The sequence below is a fragment of the Oncorhynchus gorbuscha genome, linkage group LG21, assembly GCF_021184085.1.
Source record: "Oncorhynchus gorbuscha isolate QuinsamMale2020 ecotype Even-year linkage group LG21, OgorEven_v1.0, whole genome shotgun sequence".
NCBI classification, from domain to species: Eukaryota; Metazoa; Chordata; class Actinopteri; order Salmoniformes; family Salmonidae; genus Oncorhynchus; species Oncorhynchus gorbuscha.
Window position 1 is genome coordinate 15807133 of NC_060193.1, and position 16882 is coordinate 15824014.

Sequence of the window (16882 nt, forward strand, 5' to 3'; positions counted from 1 at the left end):
TCGTGTTGAGGGTCAGCGCGGCGAAGGTGTAGTTGCCTACCGCCGGCCTGTCAGGAAGTCTAGGATCCCGATGCAGAGGGGGGTGTTCAGTCCCAGGGTATTTTCTTGGTGATAATCTTGGAGGGGACGATGGTGTTGAACTCTGAGCTATAGTCTATGTACAGCATTCTCACATAGTTATTTCACGTCTTGTCCAGGTGGGAGAGGGCAGTGTGAAGTCCATTTGAGATTGTGTCATCTGTGGATCTGTAGTTTATGTGAATTGGCTGGCTGGGATGATGGTGTTGATGTGTGTCATGACCAGCCTTTCAAAGCACTTCATTAATGACAGATATGTTATAACAATATTCTGATATGAATAGGAGAACAGCAGCCAATCAGTCCCATGTCAGTTGAGTCCTGTTCTAGACCTAACTGTTATGTTGAGGGTCTCATTCTGTAGTCGCTTTTGCAGTTCATGCAGTTTCCTGTTCATGAAAGCACAAATAATATAGAGGAATAACATGAATTTATTTACATATCTAACCATAAAGTGAGTAAGTCAACCTTGTCCTATCTAGAATGACCTATTATCTAACCATAGTCCTATTAAAATAAAATACGGTCTATTACAGTGAAACTGCAGTATTTTAATCTGAACCAGTCCCCCATTGATAAACTGCATCTTAATGATTTATATGACTGATTCTCTGGTTATGGTTTGGGCAGTCATACGCTACGGACAACGAACACAATTGCATTTTGAATTAATAAAAATACCGTACCGAGATCCTGAGGCCCATTGTGAGGCCCATTTTTTTTGTTATCTGTGACCAACAGATGCATATCTGTATTCCCAGTCATGTGAAATCCATTGATTAGAGCCTAATGAATTTATTTCAATTGACTGATTTCCTCATAGGAACTGTATCTCAGTTAAACCTTTTAAATTGTTGCATGTTGCATTTATGTTTGTTCAGTATAGTTCCTCTCTCACAATTTACTATTTCAACATTCTATTAGAAATGTATCATTCTAGTTCCTCTCTAACAATCCACTATCTCAACATTATATTAAAAAGATATCACTCTAGTTCCTCAATCTAACAATCCACTATTTCAACATTCTATTAGAAAGATAATTCCTCTTAACAATCCACTATCTCAACCATTCTAGTTCCTCTTTAACAATCCACTATCTCAACATTATATTACAAAGATATCACTCTAGTTCCTCTTTAACAATCCACTATCTCAACATTCTATTAAAAAGATATCACTCTAGTTCCTCTTTAACAATCCACTATTTCAACATTCTATTAGAAATGTACCATTCTAGTTCCTCTTTAACAATCCACTATCTCAACATTATATTAAAAGATATCACTCTAGTTCCTCTCTAACAATCCACTATTTCAACATTCTATTAGAAATGTACCATTCTAGTTCCTCTTTAACAATCCACTATCTCAACATTCTATTAAAAAGATATCACTCTAGTTCCTCTTTAACAATCCACTATCTCAACATTCTATTAAAAAGATATCACTCTAGTTCCTCTTTAACAATCCACTATCTCAACATTATATTATATTAGAAAGATATCACTCTAGTTCCTCTTTAACAATCCACTATCTCAACATTATATTAGAAAGATATCACTCTAGTTCCTCTCTAACAATCCACTATCTCAACATTATATTAGAAAGATATCACTCTAGTTCCTCTCTAACAATCCACTATCTCAACATTATATTAGATAAAGATATCACTCTAGTTCCTCTTTAACAATCCACTATCTCAACATTATATTAGAAAGATATCACTCTAGTTCCTCTCTAACAATCCACTATCTCAACATTATATTAGAAAGATATCACTCTAGTTCCTCTTTAACAATCCACTATCTCAACATTCTATTAGAAAGATATCACTCTAGTTCCTCTTTAACAATCCACTATCTCAACATTCTATTAGAAAGATATCACTCTAGTTCCTCTTTAACAATCCACTATCTCAACATTATATTAGAAAGATATCACTCTAGTTCCTCTTTAACAATCCACTATCTCAACATTATATTAGAAAGATATCACTCTAGTTCCTCTCTAACAATCCACTATCTCCCCATTATTTCCTCTGAGCTCTACTAGGTTACAGTCCCTTGACAGTCCCAACATGCAAATCACTATTAACTGTTAGGGTCACTAACTGAAATATACAATATCTAATATTCTAATTCAACATATCTGAAGAAAACTGACATTGTCATGAGAAATTAGGAAACACTTTGGCCATAAACTAAATGTAACAGGTTGATGCTCTGCCTGTCTACAGTATTAATACTACACATATCTTTCAAAATAGGATTCTCTGTGGAGAACCATTGTTGAGGCCATGTGGAATATATTCAAAAGGAAATTGACTGAAAGTTATAAGATACTGTCTTCTCTTCCCTATAGCCCAGTAAATCATCATTATAGCCAGTTAACAATATTAATATTAACAATATTCCTTGAGTCTTTCTAATTTACATAATAAAAAAATCCCTATAAAGTCTCTCAGTTTAAGATAGAGATATCTGTTTTTTATCGTGGGTTACGTCTCAATCCGCTTATGTCGACCTTCCGCATCGGTGGTGGAAAGTGGCAGAGGGACAGTGCTGTTTCTCAGGCCAGGAGACATCACAGAAACCGGTCTTCTCACGAAAACGGCTGTACCACCAATGTGCCAACGTCTGTCTGTACCGTCTTCACAGTTTGGCCTACAAACTAATGTGACCCCACTATGGAAATGGGAGACTATCAAGAACACAATGGTGTTCTCTGTCTTGCTCTATGACCCCCAGAAGTGTCACGGGACTCGTTTGAAGGTTAACCTATAAAAACGAATGGAAGTATGGAGGTAGTTTTGTGGCAAAAACGGGGATAAATATGCATCCTAGATACACAATCCATGCCTCAATTGTCTCAAGGTGTAAAAATCCTTCTTTAACCTGTCTCCTACCCATCTACACTGAATGAAGTGGATTTAACAATTTACATCAATAATTGATGGATTAGGTCATTCTATGTCATGGAAAGAGCAAGTGGTCGTCATGTTTTATACACTCAGTGTATTCAGCCTTCTTCTGTTACATTTTCTTATAATATAATAATAATATATGCAATTCAGCAGACGCTTTTATCCAAAGTGACTTACAGTCATGTGTGCATACATTCTACGTATGGGTGGTCCCGGGAATCGAACCCACTACCCTGGCGTTACAAGCGCCATGCTCTACCAACTGAGCTACAGAATATAATCTCAACCCCCCCTTCCCCCATCTCCCAAAATGATTAAATGTTGTATTGTAAACAGATGTTTGAAAACAAATTAAACTATATAAATGAGAGAGAATAAAGAGTATCAGACTCACCTTTAGAAACTTCACTTTCTACTCCAGTATCTTGGTTCTGATTCTGATTGAATGTAACATCGGAGTTGACAATTTCACCAGACATTATCACTACTTTAAGCCCTCTTTCAGAGTGGAGACCAGAAGAGGAAGGCCCTCAACATCACACATGCTCACTCATTCAAATCCCATAAACACTCACGCAATCACATGTGCATGCAAGTGTGCATACACACACAGACAGACACACACACACTAGTAGTACACAAACGTATGCCTCACAGGTGTTCAACTGGCAGCTTCATTAAATAGTACCTGCAAAACACCAGTCTCAATGTCAACAGTGAAGTTGTGACTCTGTAATGTTGGCCTTCTAGGCAGAGTTTGGTAAAGAAAAAGCCATATCTCAGACTGGCCAGTAAAAAGAAATATTAAGATGGGCAAAAGAACACAGACACTGGACAGAGGAACTCTGAACTCACTCCTCTTTCTATTCTGGTTGGAGCCAGTTTGCGCTGTTCTGTGAAGGGAGTAGTACACAGCGTTGTACGAGATTTTCAGTTTCTTGGCAATTTCTCACATGGAATAGCCTTCATTTCTCAGAACAAGAATAGACTGACAAGTTTCAGAAGAAAGGTCTTTGTTTCTGGCCCATTTGAGCCTCTACCCACAAATGCTGATAATCCAGATACTCAACTAGTCAAAAAAAAAAGGCCAGTTTTATTGCTTCTTTAATAAGAACAACAGTTTTCAGCTGTGCTAACATACTCGCAAAGGGGTTTTCTAATGATCAATTAGCCTGTCAAAATGATAAACTTGGATTAGCTAACACATTGCGCCATTGGAACACAGGAGTGATGGTTGCTGATAATGAGCCTCTGTACGCCTATGTAGATCTGCCGTTTCCAGCTACAATAGTAATTTACTACATTAACAATGTCTACACTGTATTTCTGATCAATTTGATGTTATTTTAATGGACAAAAAATGTGGTTTTCTTTCAAAAACAAGGACATTTCTAAGTGACCCCAAACTTTTGAACGGTACTGTGTATATTTACATAATGCTTATTTTTATATCAAAGGAAGAAATTATGTTACCACGAGTAGCACCGTAGATGTTGAGATTAGCGAAATGCAAGACTTCACTCTCACACAGTCACACACAGTATCTGCACATATGCACGGGTTAATTTCATGTTCACAGTCTGGTAGTCACCTGACCAAAACAGAGGAGAAGTTGAGTCTCATGCTTCAACGTTCTTAGTTGTTGTGGAAATTGAACCACTATGCAGTTTACTTTCTACATCTACGTTAAATCGCAGTCTACCTTTAAACTCCACCTTTGTCTTATATTAATTTAGAAATACTGTCTAAGTATTTTACAAAAAGAAACCAGCAGGAATCAGTTTTCAACATTCAAGTCTTTTGTGAAATGTTTTCAGTAGGTGTTATAGGGGCCAGATGAGTGTTCCACCATGGAACTCAAAATAGAAAAGTTATGTTGTAAACCACATTCAGATTGACTTCTACTGATATATATATATATTTTTTTACCTTTATTTTGCTAGGCTTGTCAGTTAAGAACAAATTCTTATTTTCAATGATGGCCTAAGAACAGTGGGTTAACTGCCTGTTCAGGGGAAGAATGACAGGTTTGTACCTTGTCAGCTCAGGGATTCGAACTTGCAAACTCTCGGTTACTAGTCCAATGCTCTAACCACTAGGCTACACTGCCGTCCCATACAGAAGTGTTCCATGTCTGTACTATTATGATGAGATAGAGAGAGGAAGGAATAAGATGGCAGACCAAGTAGACTGAGGGCTTATGCTGTTGCTATGTGACCAACGACCATATTAGTGTCAATATTGTGATCCACTAGAATGTGTAGTTACAGGCCTGTCCCTGAAGGGGGCAATAAGAAACCCCATATGTTTACCTGGCTATACCAAATGAATGAAAATTAAACTTAACACTTTATCCTGGAAACCTAGTCACAGCTTTGAAACACCTCTCTGGTCTGTTGTAATGAACTCCCCACAGCTCCTCCTGAGGTACACACACACATACAGTACATGCAGGACACACAAACCACATACACACATCACACACCCACATACACACAGACCACACACATACACACAAACCACACACACACCCACATACACACAGACCACACACATACACACAAACCACACACACACCCACATACACACAGACCACACACATACACACAAACCACACACACACCCACATACACACAAACCACACACACATACACACAAACCACATACACACAAACCATACACACAGACCACACAAATACACACAAACCACACACACACCCACATACACACAAACCATACACACACACACGTGCACAATTCATGATCAACTAGACTGATCACATAAACAAACAAATTAAAACATATGTTACTACTAAACAGCTGTGTGTGTGTGTGTGTGTGTGAAGGGAGGGGTGGCTGCAACTGGTATATCTATCTATCTAGTTATCTATCTATCTAACTATCTAGTTATCTATCTATCTAACTATCTAGTTATCTATCTATCTAACTATCTAGTTATCTATCTATCTTTCTATGCAAATGTAACAAACGTCTCCACATTCTTATATCAAAGCACAAGCTCTCAACTCATCTCAGGTCTCTATTCTTGTTCCATCCTCCTTTCTTCCAATAATGAGGAAGGAACCAGTGAGGCAATGGAGCTAACCACCCTTAGCTAACAATAAGCAGAAGTTTGTCAAAAAATAAACACGGCTTTAACCGTTACTCTTTTTTTCTCTCAGTCTTCGTACATTTCTGTAGAAAGCTTCTCTCTCTCTATTTCTCTGTGTGACGGTGAAGAGACGTGAACTAATCGATCTGTCATCATATAGGAAGTAGAGGGGTTCGTCAGAAGAACTGTAGTTCAGAGTTCCAGCAGGACAGAATGGAGTCCACCTTGCTCTGTGTGTTACTCTGTAAGTACTGAGTGAGTGTGTTTGTGTATGAACACTAATTACCTGATTTACTAAACCTTTGATGGAAAAAAGGAATAAGACAATCATGTAAATTAAGACAGTTTCATGTTTTAATTTTTTGGTTTTATTCCTTATTGATAAAACAGTGCAAATGCTTATTAGTAAATTATACCAAAATGGGATTGCAGGACATGGTAAGTCTCTGGCCTTTTAAAGCTGCAGTCCGTAATTGAAACTGCCACAAAATGGCCACCCTGTCACTTGCTGTGGTATACAGCTGAGGAATTTTGCTAGGGGAATTCATTCATGTACAATATTTGTTTACACTGATATTGTTAACAAACATTGTCATAAAATAACAGTATATTATGTGTTATATTTTGAATTTATATAGCGCTTTTTAACCAACTGAGGTACTCAAAGCTACTTTACATAGTAGGGGGAAACTCACCTCTTCCACCAGCAATATGTTGCACCCACCTGGATGATGCAAGACAACCATTTGTGTGTCAGAACTCTCACCACACATCAGCTATTAGGTGGAGAGGTGAGGAGAGAGTGCCTTCAGAAAGTATTCATACCCCTTGACTAATTTCACATTTTGTTGTGTTAAAGCCTGAATTCAACATGTATTAAATTGTTTATTTTTCTCACCCATCTACACACAATACCCATAATGACAAAGTGAAAACATGTTTTTAGAAATGTTTGCAAGTCTATTGAAAATTAAATACAGAAATATCTTACATAATTATTCACACCCCTGAGTCATTACTTTATAGAATCAACTTTGATAGCGATTACAGCTGTGAGTTTTTCTGGGTAAGTCTAAGAGCTTTCCACACATGGACTGTGCAATATCTGGCGATTACTCTTTTTAAAATGATTCAAGCTCTGTCAAATTGGTTGTTGATCATTGCTAGACAACCATTTTCAGGTCTTGCCATAGATTTTCATGTAAAGTGAAAACTGTATCTCAGCCACTCAAGAACATTGACTATCCTCGTGGTAAGCAACTCCAATGTAGATTTGGCCTTGTGTTTTTGGTTACTGTCCTGCTGAAAGGTGAATTCATGTCCTGGGTCTGGTGGAAAGCAGACAACCAGTTTTTCTCTAGGATTTTGCCTGTGCTTAACTCTATTTTTTTTCCTGAAAAATTCCCCAGTCCTCGATTGCAAGCATACCCATAACATGATGCAGTCCCCACTTGAAAATATGAAGAGGGGTACTCATTATTAATGTATTGTCACGCCCTGGCCTTAGTTATCTGTGTTTTCTTTGTTATTTTGGTTAGGCCAGGGTGTGACATGGGTGATTTATTGTGTTTCGTCTTGTCTAGGGGTTTATTAGATTTATGGGGTTGTGTTCAGTGTAGTTGTCTAGGTAAGTCTATGGTTACCTAGAGTGGTTCTCAATCAGAGGCAGGTGTTTATCGTTGTTTCTGATTGGGAACCATATTTAGGCAGCCATATTCTTTGGGTAGTTTGTGGGTGGTTGTCTCCTGTGTTAGTGTTTGTGCCACATGGGACTGGTTTCGGGTTTTCACGTGTCTTGTTTTGTATTCTGTTCATGTAACGGTTCTCTGATTTAAAGAACCATGAACTTTAACCACGCTGCATATTGGTCCTCCGATCTTTCTCGCCTCTCCTCTTCGGAAGAAGAGGAGGAAATCCCTTACATGTATTGTATTTGCTCCAACCATAACACTCTGGATTCAGCACAAAAAACAGTATTGCTTTGCCACATTTTTTGCGGAATTACTTTGGTATGTTGTTGCAAACAGGATGCATGTTGTGGAATATTTGTATTCTGTACAGGCTTCCTTCTTTTCACTCTGTCAATTAGGTTAATATTGTGGAGTAGCTACAATGTTGTTGATCGATCCTCACATCCATTTAACTTTAATTTTAAAAAGTCACCATTGGCCTCATGGTGAAATCCCTGAGTAGTTTCCTTCCTCTCTGGCAAGTTAGTGAGGAAGGTGATAGAGGAATTCTAAATTCCTTTAATGTTTTAATTGCCAATACCAATTAGCACTCATTTCTAATTCATTTAATGAGTTGTAAGTTCATTAATTATGCATGAAGTAGATTGAGACCAGTCTTAAAAGCCAGGTTAAAGAGCGTTTTAATTCCAGAGAGTACTAACCCATACACAGATTTCCACAGGTTATAAACTCAAAATGACATCATCAGTTTCCCACGATAGCCCCGTTGTTTTTTTGTTTAGGTCCGGAGATGCTTTCTACTCCCCTCATAAACCAGACATTACAACCTGTCTAAAAGATACAGATTTCTCTCAACAATGGAATAAAACCCAAACATTCTTATCTTGTCTGAAAAGCTTTTTCTCCCCCCTTGACCTTCCCAAGAGGCACAGACAATCAAATTAGTTCTGCTTACATTTTCAGTAACAGCTTAACCAATAACCTTTACTTTTCATATCATAACATAATAGTATTAGAATAAATGGTTTCTAATCATTAACGAATACATAATTGATCATCTAATCTATATTTTCCACTATCAGAAGGACACCTGTTTCTTTCTAGTGACTGGGTGTATTGATACACCATCCAAAGTGTAATTACCAATTTCACCATGTTCAAATGGATATTCAAGTCTGCCTTTTAAAAAATTGTCCCATCTACCAATAGGTGCCCCTCTTTAAGAGATATTGGAAAACCTGGTCTTGTGGTTAAATCTGTGTTCGAAATTCACTTCTCAACTGAGGGGCCTTAAAACTAATAGTCTGTGTGGGGAACAGAGATGAGGAAGAAATGTAAAATCATGTTAAACACTATCATTGCACACATAGTGAGTCCATGCAACGTATTATGTGACTTGTTAAGCACAATTCACTTCTGAACTTATTTAGGCTTGCCATAACAAAGGGGTTGAATACTTATTGAATACTGAAATGCCTGCTTTTCATTTGTAAATAACTATGGGGTATTGTGTGTAGGCCAGTGACAAAGCATCTCAATCTAATACATTTGAAATTCAGGCTGTAACACAACAACATGTGTAAAAAGTCAAGGGGTGTGAATACTTTCTGAAGACACTGTATTATGCCAACTAGTAATGAGGGGGATGATGAGGTGGCTGTGATGGAAGGGGGCCAGGTTGGGAATGTTGCCATGACACCAGGGTTAACATCCCTAGTCTTATAATAAGTGACATGGGATTTTTAATAACCACAGAGTCAGGACAACCATTTAACTTCCTATCAAAAAGACAGAACATTAAGGGAAATGTCACCTAGACTGCCCTGGGATATCCTTAGACCAGAGGGAAGAGTGGCCCCTACTGACCCTCCAAAACCACTTCCAGCAGTCTCCCATCCAGAGACAGAGAAGGCCCGACCCTGCTTAGCTTCAGAAGCAAGCCAGCAGTGGGATGAAGGGTGGTATGCTGCTGGTACTGTAGGAGGCAACATGTAAAGTGACATGTGATAACAAACTACACATGTCATTAAACTACAAATATTTTAGCACATGAAAACATGATCTTGTGAAATAAATGAGACATGGGGTTACAGAATTCCAATGTGATACCATGAAACTAAATGTGATAACATTTTCACAACTAAAACAGCAAATTAAAATGTTATAATTTACAATTTTTTCACGTGAAAATTCAATTCTACAGAGTTAGGTTTTCCCATGTGAAAGTTTTTCACACGTGAAATTGTTGCAATTCACATGTGAGGTGGAAACGTAATTATTATTTTGTGAAAAGGTGGTGTTAATATAAATTTAATACATGTGAACATATGGTTTCAAGGTTTACCTGCCGTCTCTTGTTTTCACATGTGAAAATGTCAGCGCAACATGTGAAAACAGCTATTTCACATGTGAAAATGCAATTTTAATGTGAAAGCGCACATTTCACCTGAGTCTTTTTTGCAAGGTATGTAATTAGATGGTGTAGGAGTTTTAAGGTGGGTGACATGCTCTACATTTGACATGAACACTTCAATATGACCCCACCTGGGATTTGAAACTCAGAACCTCTACATTTGGGGTACGCTGATCTTTCTGCTGCACTAAAAAGTCTGTACAGTCGCATTTTCAGAAGTCCCCCACAGATGAATTGTTCACAAATGTCCATTAAGGTGTGGGCAGGGTAATTGTCGGTATCAGGCTGTGATGCAGTTAACATACTAGGCTGTAATGCAGCCCGACAGTGTGCTCTTGATGGTGCTCCTGTAGAATACTGTGAGGCCCCTTGGGAAAAGGCCGAATTTCATCAGCCTCCTGATGTTAAAGAGTTGCTGTCGAGCCCTTCTCACCACGGTGTCTGTGTGGTTTGACCATTTCAGCTCCTCTAACATATGTACACCAAGGAGCTTTAAGTTTTTGACCATCTCCACGGCAACCCCATTGATGAGGGTGGGGGCGTGTCCAACCTTGTTCCTCCTGAGGTCTGCAATCAGCTCCTTTATTTTGCTGAAGGTGAGGGAGTGGTTGTTTACCTGGCACTACATCGGCAAAGTGCCTACCTCCTCCGTGTATGGTGTCTCGCCGCTGTTGGTAATCAGGCCTACTACTGTTGTGTCGCCAGTGAACTTGATGATGGAGTAGGAACTGGTTGAGGCCATGCAGTCGTGGGTATACAGGGAGTACAGCAGATGACCAAGGATGCACCCTTGTGGGGCCCCTGTGTTGAGAATCCGTGTTGATGAGGTAATGTTGCGTATCTTCACCACCTGAGGGCTGCCCGTCAGGAAGTCCAGGACCCAGTTGCATAAGGAAGAGTTCAGTCCTGTGAGTTTTCTGGTGAGCTTAGAGGGCACTATGGTATTGATGGCCGAGCTGTAGTCAATGAACAGCATCCTCAGATATGCATTCCTCTTGTCCGGGTGTGTGAGGGCTGCTTGCAGTGAAATGGCGATTGTGCTGTCCGTGGATCTGTCAGGGCAGTAGGGGAAATGGAGAGGTTCGTGTGTGTCGGGGAGGCAGCATGTGATGTAGTCTTTGACAAGCCCCTCAAAGTATTTCATAATGATGGAATTGAGTGCAATGGGTCAGTAGTACATACACAGCTCTCAGCCACCTGAAGAAGAGGAATGCATATGTGAGGATTGGCAGGACAGAGAAGCTATGTCTGGTAGGACGAGAGGCGGGGGTGTGTGTCCGTTTGTAAATTACAGCTGGTGCACGATTTCTAATATTGAAGAAGTCTTGAGGTTTTGCTCACCTGAGGTAAAGTACATCATGATAATCTGTAGACCACACTATCTACCAAGAGAGTTCTCATCTATATCATTCGTAGCCACCACAAACCAATGCTGGCACTAAGACCGTACTCAACGAGCTGTATAAGGACATAAGCAAACAAGACAATGTGCATCCAGAAGCAGTGCACCTAGTGGCCGGGGACTTTAATGCAGTCAAACTTAAATCCGTTTTACCAAATATCTACCAGCATGTTGAATGTGCAACCAGAGGGAAAAAAACTCTAGACCACCTTTACTCCATACACAGAGATGCATACAAAGCTCTCCCTCGCCCTCCATTTGACAAATCTGACAATAATTCTATCCTCCCGACTCCTGCTTACTTGCAAAAACTAAAGCAGGAAGTACCAGTGACTCGCTCAATACAGAAGTGGTCAGATGACCAATGACATTGAGGAGTATACCACCTCAGTCATCATCTTCATCAATAAGTGCATCGACGACGTCGTCCCCACAGTGACAGTACGTGCATATCCCAACCTGAAGACATGGATTACAGGGTACATCCACACTGAGCTAAAGGCTAGAGCTGCAGCTTTCATGAAGCGGTACACTAATCCGGACACTTATATCTCACTATGCCCTCAGACGAACCATCAAATAGGCAAAGCGTATAGGGAGGAGGTCAGAGACCTGGCAGTGCGGTGCCTGTTCTTTTTATTTGACTATTTATTACTTTAGTTTATTGAGTAAATATTTTTTTAACTCTATCTTGAACTGGATTGTTGGTTAAGGGTTTGTAAGTAAGCATTTCACTGTAAGGTCTAAACCTGTTGTATTCGGTGCCTGTGACAAATACAATTTGATTTGATATGTGTAGTGTTCCAAAACATTTGATTTGTTGTGGAATCACATGTTTTTTCCTAATGAGGCAATTAAAAGTCATACTCTTTCAGAATGAATGGCTATTATTCATTTAAAAGGGCTAAAATCTTTGTGTAAATTTCAGATTGCACCTTTAAAATAAAGTACAGGAAGTATAAAGTATGTGTTGATCAGTAACATGAATATGGCATGTTGTAATTTATTTAGAGCTAATATTGGTGCAATGTGACTTTCTTTGTTGTAGTGCTGAATACACACATCAACTCTGGACACTCTGAAGATGATGATGGTAGATATTTGTTCACTTCATCAAGCCTCCATCTCTTAATGTTTCATCCTATTTCTTTATATGTGATTTTTAAAGTTGTTTTTGGCTGGACATATTTACAGTTTTTAGTGTCTCGAAATAACATGTGTATCATACTGGTTTGATTTTGTGCAGGAGTGGCGAAGGCTGTTCTGACCATACACCCCAACAGATCCCAGATATTCAGTGGAGAGTCTGTCACTCTCAGATGTGTCATACAGGGGGGAGGAGTCACTGACTGGAAATACACATGGCGCAAGATTGGTCATTCTGACTCCTCCAGTAAGAGGAATGAACATGAGGTCAGTGCTGCTAAGATTTCCGACAGTGGTGATTACAGATGTCTGGGTTCACATCAGCAGCAGGATTCTAAACGGAGTGATGTAGTAAGACTGACAGTGACACGTACGTCATCTTCTCTCTCATTCATCTGTGCCTCCATTTTTATAACCACTTGAATTTGGGCACCATTTTAAGGATGCTGTTTAGTTGTTTTAAAAATTTATGTTTTGTGTTTCTGTAGCTCTGCCCAAAGCTACACTGACTGTAGAACCAAACCCTGTGTTCCCTGGAGAGACAGTTACTCTGACGTGTTCAGTAGAGTCTGACAGTAGCTGGAACTATCAGTGGTACAAAGACAGGAATGATAATGTAGTATCCCAGTCTGGCAGACACACTATAACAGGAGACACTCTCACCATCAATGGAGCAACAGTGAATGAGGGTCCATACTGGTGTCAGGGAGCGAGAGACTCCAGACCCACTTCTTCATCCATCAGTGACCCTGTCACTATCACTGTCAATGGTGAGTAGTGTCATACAGACACTATTTATATTAAGTCAAGCATGATCTGTGTGTCAGTATTCATAGATATGATAGAAAAACAAAGACTTATTTCATTAAAGAAGTGTGGTGATCATACTTTGGAAAGATTGGTGCTCTAACTACATTTAATCATAATAGGACAGATTATATGTATGAAACAACTAACTACATTTAATCATGATAGATCAGATTCTATGTATGAATCAACTAGCTATATTTAATCATGATAGATCAGATTCTATGTATGACACAACTAACTACATGTAATCATGATAGATCAGATTCTATGTATGACACAACTAACTTAATGCGTCTTTCTACAGCTCTGCCTGTGGCCTCAGTGAGTGTCTCTCCTCCGGCTCTCCTCTACTCTGGAGAGACAGTCAGTCTGCAGTGTGTCATACCAGGCTACACAGACTGGAGGTACTACTGGTACAAAAACAACCAACACCTTCCTGATGAGACCAGTAAAGTCATAGATATCACCATCCCCAGCACTCAGATTGGTCAGGCTGGTCAGTACAGGTGTGAAGGGAACAGAGTGTCTAGACCCACATCTTCACTACCAAGTGATCCTGTCACTCTCACTGTAAAAGGTGAGTTACTTTGTTGTGCTTTATTGGTGTTGCTGACTATTTATATTGAGTCAATCAGGGTCTATGTGCCAGAATTCTTAGTTACAATGAGCTCTAAAATGATTGGGACAGTGAAACATGTTCTGTTGTTCTGTTAAGCAATAACAAACATGTTCATTTAGTATAGTACAGAGTCATTGTTAATACACCTATTTCTATTGAGAGGAGTCTGTCCCAAACACTGACTCATAGACTTCATGTTTGAACATAAAGGAAAACATTTATATAGAGGTTTCATCTTTGTATCTGTGCCATTATGGTGTCTGTTACAACACGGGCAGCACATCTACATGTTAATGTTGCATGTGCCATAATCTACCAACTGTGTTACAGAGGACAACCATGTGGGTAGTGGACACTTCAGGAAAAAGAGTAGAGTTTTGAGATGAATAGACAACAGGGGGGTTCCAACCCTCAAAGACCCCAAACATTGACATCTATTTGACCAAAACACTGCTACTACTACTATATACTACTCTACTGTATTGTACCCTGCTCTACTGAACTGTACCCTACTCAATTGTACTGTACTATACTGTACCCTACTCTACTGTACTCTACTGTACTGTCCCCTGCTCTACTGTACTCTACTGTACTGGACCCTACTCTGCTGTACTCTACTTTTCTGTCCCCTGCTCTACTGTACTCTACTGTACTGTACCCTACTCTGCTGTACTCTACTTTACTGTCCCCTGCTCTACTGTACTCTACTTTACTGTCCCCTGCTCTACTGTACTCTACTGTACTTTCCCCTACTCTACTATACTCTACTGTACTGTCCCCTGCTCTACTGTACTCTACTGTACTCTACTGTACTGGATCCTACTCTGCTGTACTCTACTTTACTGTCTCCTGCTCTACTGTACTCGACAGTACTCTACTGTACTGTCCCCTGCTCTACTGTACTCGACAGTACTCTACTTTACTGTCCCCTGCTCTACTGTACTCTACTGTACTGTCCCCTGCTCTGCTGTACTCTACTTTACTGTCTCCTGCTCTACTGTACTCGACAGTACTCTACTGTACTGTCCCCTGCTCTACTGTACGACAGTACTCTACTTTACTGTCCCCTGCTCTACTGTACCCTACTCTGCTGTACTCTACTTTACTGTCCCCTGCTCTACTGTACTCTACTGTACTGTCCCCTGCTCTACTGTACTCTACTGTACTGTCCCCTACTCTACTGTACTCTACTGTACTGTCCCCTGCTCTACTGTACTCTACTGTACTGGATCCTACTCTGCTGTACTCTACTTTACTGTCTCCTGCTCTACTGTACTCGACAGTACTCTACTGTACTGTCCCCTGCTCTACTGTACTCTACTGTACTGGATCCTACTCTGCTGTACTCTACTTTACTGTCTCCTGCTCTACTGTACTCGACAGTACTCTACTGTACTGTCCCCTGCTCTACTGTACGACAGTACTCTACTTTACTGTCCCCTGCTCTACTGTACCCTACTCTGCTGTACTCTACTTTACTGTCCCCTGCTCTACTGTACTCTACTGTACTGTCCCCTGCTCTACTGTACTCTACTGTACTGTCCCCTACTCTACTGTACTCTACTGTACTGTCCCCTGCTCTACTGTACTCTACTGTACTCTACTGTACTGGATCCTACTCTGCTGTACTCTACTGTCCCCTGCTCTACTGTACTCTACTGTACTGTACCCTACTCTGCTGTACTCTACTTTACTGTCCCCTGCTCTACTGTACTCTACTGTACTGTCCCCTGCTCTACTGTACTCTACTGTACTGTCCCCTACTCTACTGTACTCTACTGTACTGTCCCCTGCTCTACTGTACTCTACTGTACTCTACTGTACTGGATCCTACTCTGCTGTACTCTACTTTACTGTCTCCTGCTCTACTGTACTCGACAGTACTCTACTGTACTGTCCCCTGCTCTACTGTACTCTATTGTACTCTACTTTACTGTCCCCTGCTCTACTGTACTCTACTTTACTGTCCCCTGCTCTACTGTACTCTACTGTACTCAACTGTACTCTACTGTACTGTACCCTACTCTATTGTACTGTACTCTACTGAACTGTCCCAGATGACTACCATGTGGGTAGTGGACAAGTGCACAATTCAGGAAAAAGTGTAGAGTATTGAGATGTATAGCGAACTGGGAGGTTACAACCCTCCAAGACCCCAAACATTGCCATCTATTTGACCAAAACATTACTATTATATACTACTGTACTCTACTCTACTGTACTCAACTGTACTGTACCCTACTCTACTGTACTCTACTGTACTGTACTGTACCCTACTCTATTGTACTCTACTGTACTGTACCCTACTCTACTGTCCTCTGATGTAATGTACCCTACTCTACTGTACTCAACTGTACTGTACCCTACTCTACTGTACTCTACTCTACTGTACCCTACTCTACTGTACTGTACTGTACTGTGAACTGTACACTACTCTACTGTACTCTACTGTACTGTGAACTGTACCCTACTCTACTGTACTCTACTGTACTGTACCCTACTCTACTGTACTCTACTGTACTGTACCCTACTCTACTGTACTCTACTGTACTGTACCCTACTCTACTGTACTCTACTGTACTGTACTGTACCCTACTCTATTGTACTCTACTGTACTGTACCCTACTCTACTGTCCTCTGATGTAATGTACCCTACTCTACTGTACTCAACTGTACTGTACCCTACT

The 16882-nt window shown here is 40.0% G+C and overlaps 1 protein-coding gene across 7 annotated transcripts in view; it reads left to right on the plus strand.

Annotated features, from left to right (window-relative positions):
* The first annotated feature begins 6154 nt into the window (after positions 1 to 6154).
* LOC124008792 (titin-like) overlaps positions 6155 to 16882 on the plus strand; it is a 34106-nt gene continuing 23378 nt past the window's right edge. For 3 of the 7 annotated variants that reach the window (XM_046320342.1, XM_046320348.1, XM_046320343.1), the window contains exons 1-5: positions 6156 to 6358; positions 12669 to 12713; positions 12867 to 13136; positions 13255 to 13536; positions 13881 to 14153. In XM_046320342.1, coding sequence (XP_046176298.1) covers positions 6328 to 6358; positions 12669 to 12713; positions 12867 to 13136; positions 13255 to 13536; positions 13881 to 14153 — 901 coding nt within the window. In that variant the 5' untranslated portion in view covers positions 6156 to 6327. Of the gene's footprint in view, positions 6359 to 12668; positions 12714 to 12866; positions 13137 to 13254; positions 13537 to 13880; positions 14154 to 16882 lie in introns of all 7 variants that reach the window. The other 4 variants (XM_046320345.1, XM_046320346.1, XM_046320344.1 and 1 more) reach the window with 2 other exon arrangements.